Below are 3705 nucleotides of genomic sequence, written 5' to 3'. Positions count from 1 at the left end.
AAGCCTTGCTAACCACACAGTTGTTCCTTTTTGAAATCTCAAAGATTTTAGGCGCGATATCTTTGGGTCGAAGACCATTCAGCCAAGAGGATTCCCAGAAATTAGCCTTGTTGCCATCACCAATGGTCACCGTCGTGGCCGCCGCAAAGAGATCTTTATCCTTGTCAGAGCAAGGCGTTCCCATCTGAGCCCACGGTTTTGGCGGGTCTGCCCACTCAAGCCACAACCAACGGAGGCGTAGAGCAGTAGCAAATTTTTCCAGGTTGAGCACACCTAGACCCCCATGAACTTTGGGCTTGCAAACTAGATCCCAGTTCACCTTGCACTTGCCTCCCGTCACCTTATCACATCCTGCCCAGAGATAGGCGCGTCTGAGACTATCAGTCTTTTTCCTCACTTCAACAGGAAGGTCCAGCGGGGTGAGGTGATATATTGCAATCGCCGTAAGGACGGCCTTGACCAGGACGATGCGCCCTGGGGTAGCCACATGAACGGCCGACCAGGGCGGGAGCTTGGCAGCCACAATGAGAACTGATTGGATGAAACATGAATTAGAGTAATAATATGAGAACTAAAACTAAAAAAAAGCTATGATTTATTTTCTTGATTATTATTGTATAGTTGCAAAATGTTTATTTAATTTAAACGAGCAGCATCCACATATGACAGGTGCTCACAATCCGTTGCACTTAGACCAACAGAAGAATGACAAGATAAGAAACACAAAAAATAATACTATCACAAACATCCACGTAGCGCTTTGTAACACAAGGTGCAACACTCATTTTATTTTGAACGACCGCGCGCAACACTTATGCGATGCTGCCAGCAGTCACCGACGCATGCATGCACGCTGAGTCGGCCGAGTGGGCAGTGGGCAGTGGCTCATGGGTTGACGTAGATGTCGAGCTCCAGCAGGTCGGGGCGGACGGTCTTCCACAGCACGTAGCCTTTCGCCATCCGGAACTGCCCCGTGCCGCCGACCACCGCCAGCTCGCGCACCGCCACGCCGGTGTCGTCGCGCCCCATCACGGTCACCGAGCTCCCCGTGTAGGCCCCCGACGTGAGCACCACGTTCATGGTCACCATCAGCTCGAACCCCCCCTTGGAGGAGGCGACGATGTACTGCCCCTGCGCGCGCCCCACGGCGGCCGACGACGCCGACGTGCCCTCCGTCAGCACGTCGTCCATCACCACCGTGTTGCCGAAGTTGCCCCGCGGGCCGCGCACCACCATCATCGCGCTGTCGCCCATCACGTCGTGCATGTACACGTGCAGGTGCGCCGACGCCCCGGCCGCCGGCCGCGGCGAGGCCACCGCCAGGATGATGGCGACGGCTGCGGCGAGCGCGAAGGACGTGGGGTTGAGATTGAAGCAAGCCATGGCCGGGATGAGTGGAAGACAACAGCGCTTGCTAGTACGTATCACAGCTGATGCAGCACGTTTGGGTTTGTTGTTTATATACAGAAACAGTAGATTTGCATTTGTGGTACTGGAGATTTGCGGGTCCATGGTCCCTTGGTTGGTCCTTGATAATGGACATGAGGTGTATTATTTGTCGATCCAATTGCGCTGTGCACGTCAGGTTTTTAATTGTCGCATTCGATTATTTGCACAAAATGTAGAACAAAAAATTGGTTGATGCCTGTCAAGAAACAACGAAGAACGTTTGTATGTACATTGCATGCACGAAAGAACGGTGGATGCGTCGGTGCCCATGCATTGCTGGCCGTAGATCGGAGTGCAGTTGGGTGAGCTGTCTTGTCAGTATTGTCTCTAGATCGAGATCTACGAACGACCATATTTCACTTGCATGTTAATCTCCAACAAAATGGGTACGTAAATGATGTGATTGTAACTTGTAAGATGTTCATGGCACCAAATGCATGGTACGTACGTAACTGATGGCGAGTACAGTTGATAATCTGTTCAGTAATTTGTCTGGTGATGCGCGTCTTCTTGTCATTTGCCTTCTTTGCATGCCATTGTACCATGGGAGGATCCAGCGAACAGACGCATGTGCACAAGGCACGTCAGTGACAGTGAGGTGTCGTGCCAGGCCCCGAATCTTTTGTTTCCGTCGTTGTTTTCTGGATCAAAACAGAGAGCAAGACCAGTGAAAAGATGCCGCAGAAAAAATATACTATATACTACTCCCTCCGTCCGGAAATACTTGTACTAAAATAAGTCTATATACAACCATTTTGAGGACAAGTATTTCCGGACGGATGGAGTACTTGTGCTTCATTCTGAACATGTCCACACGACGAAATTGTGGCCATGGACTCGGGCGATATGGGGAGACCCAGCCGCCGGCCACCGCAAGCCCCCCTCCCCCTCTCGCCATCGTCGTTGGAGGCGACCCGGCTAAGGCCGTGCCGCGGACGGCGGAGGCGGTGCGAGCTCTCTCTCGCGGCGCGGCGTTTTCCCCTCAGATTCAAGGCCGAGGCCGACCATGGTGTTGGTGCTTTGCTCAGACGGTGCGGTGATGCGTGGTCTGCTCCTACATGGCGCGGCGGCGCGCCATTGGCTACCGGCAAGGTGCCTTTTCTCGGCGCCCCTGCTGCTCCCGTTGAAATCCGCGCATCCCTGGGTCGTCGGTCGAGGTGCTGGTGCCTACCGATCCCTCTGATTTGATCTGGGGTGCCGCGGCAGTGTGGGGGCCGCGAGCTCGGTCTGAATCAAGGGGGCGGTCCTAGGGTTCCTCACGTGACAAGACGAAGATCTGTCTGACGCCTGTCCTTCTTGAGCTGGTCGGGGTGTCGGGTTCCAGAAGGCTCCGCCAGCGAACTCTTATGGGTGTGTTATCTGTGGAAATTGCTGGATCAGATGGGATTCAGTCGTGCCCACTGGTTCCCCGTTAAGGAGGGAGCAGTGCGAAGCTCTGCTATCTGTTGCCATCATGGGATATGTTTAATTCCATGCTGAAGTCAGAGGAGGAGAATGTCACGGAACCCAAGATTGGAGGACTAGTAATGGTGATTGGAGCCTTTGTGGCGATGAAGAACTTGCTTGGAGTTTCGGATTTTGCAGCATCAGTATGTAAGTGGGGGCGACAACACAGGTGCAGTTCAAAGTCTTACCTCTCAAGGTGAAAATCCAAGGTATGGCTTAGTTGGTTGTGCCTGGGAAGGACCTTGTTGAAGGCATTGTTTTGAGAGCTGGTACTATCTTCAGGGTGAAAACCCCAGATCTACGATCGGGCGACGACGGTGCTTGTGCACTATTTCTTTCTTTGAGGCGTTGTTTTTGGAGAACTTGGACTTGATGTGTTGTTTTGGTGGTGGTTGTACTGCTGCCGTAAGGACTGGAACTCTGTAGCAGGGCTTTTCCTTTTCTAGATTCTTCTTTTTAGCTGTGTGCATCCTAATGCATTTAGGGTAGTTGCAGAGGCTGGCTGTAGTTGGTATCCGTGATATTAATATATTCCCATTATAAAAAAGTATTTAGCTCGTCACAACTACTCGCCGCTGGAGGACTACATCTCTGTCCGCTCCCGCTACCATGTTTTCTTCATCGATGTTGAAGTATAATGTTCGGCCCTCTCTCGTGGTTCGGACTTTTGAATGAGTTGGCCAGAGCATTAATTTAACATGGTATCCGAACCAGGAGGTCTTGAGTAATACTCTGCCAAAGTAGTATTAAAAAAGATTTTGCGGCCTACATAAATCTCGCGTCTAAAGACTAAATAAGCCTAGACGTGAG

At 51.8% G+C, this 3705-nt stretch overlaps 1 protein-coding gene across 1 annotated transcript; it reads right to left on the bottom strand.

Moving 5' to 3' along the window:
- Nucleotides 1-610: 610 nt before the first annotated feature.
- Nucleotides 611-1444, bottom strand: LOC119308742 (dirigent protein 2-like). Its single transcript, XM_037584882.1, has one exon. It carries the CDS (start codon nt 1381-1383, stop codon nt 886-888), a length of 498 nt encoding a protein of 165 aa, XP_037440779.1. The 5' UTR covers nt 1384-1444; the 3' UTR covers nt 611-885.
- Between the last annotated feature and the right edge of the window lie 2261 nt (nt 1445-3705).

The sequence above is a fragment of the Triticum dicoccoides genome, chromosome 5B (genome assembly GCF_002162155.2).
Source record: "Triticum dicoccoides isolate Atlit2015 ecotype Zavitan chromosome 5B, WEW_v2.0, whole genome shotgun sequence".
Classification (NCBI taxonomy): Eukaryota; Viridiplantae; Streptophyta; class Magnoliopsida; order Poales; family Poaceae; genus Triticum; species Triticum dicoccoides.
Note: the sequence above shows the minus strand (reverse complement) of the source record. Positions and strands in the feature narration are given on the sequence as shown.

Bases quoted from the DNA above. Each gene is read 5' to 3' on its own strand.
- LOC119308742 (XM_037584882.1), bottom strand. From the start codon at position 1,383: ATGGCTTGCTTCAATCTCAACCCCACGTCCTTCGCGCTCGCCGCAGCC.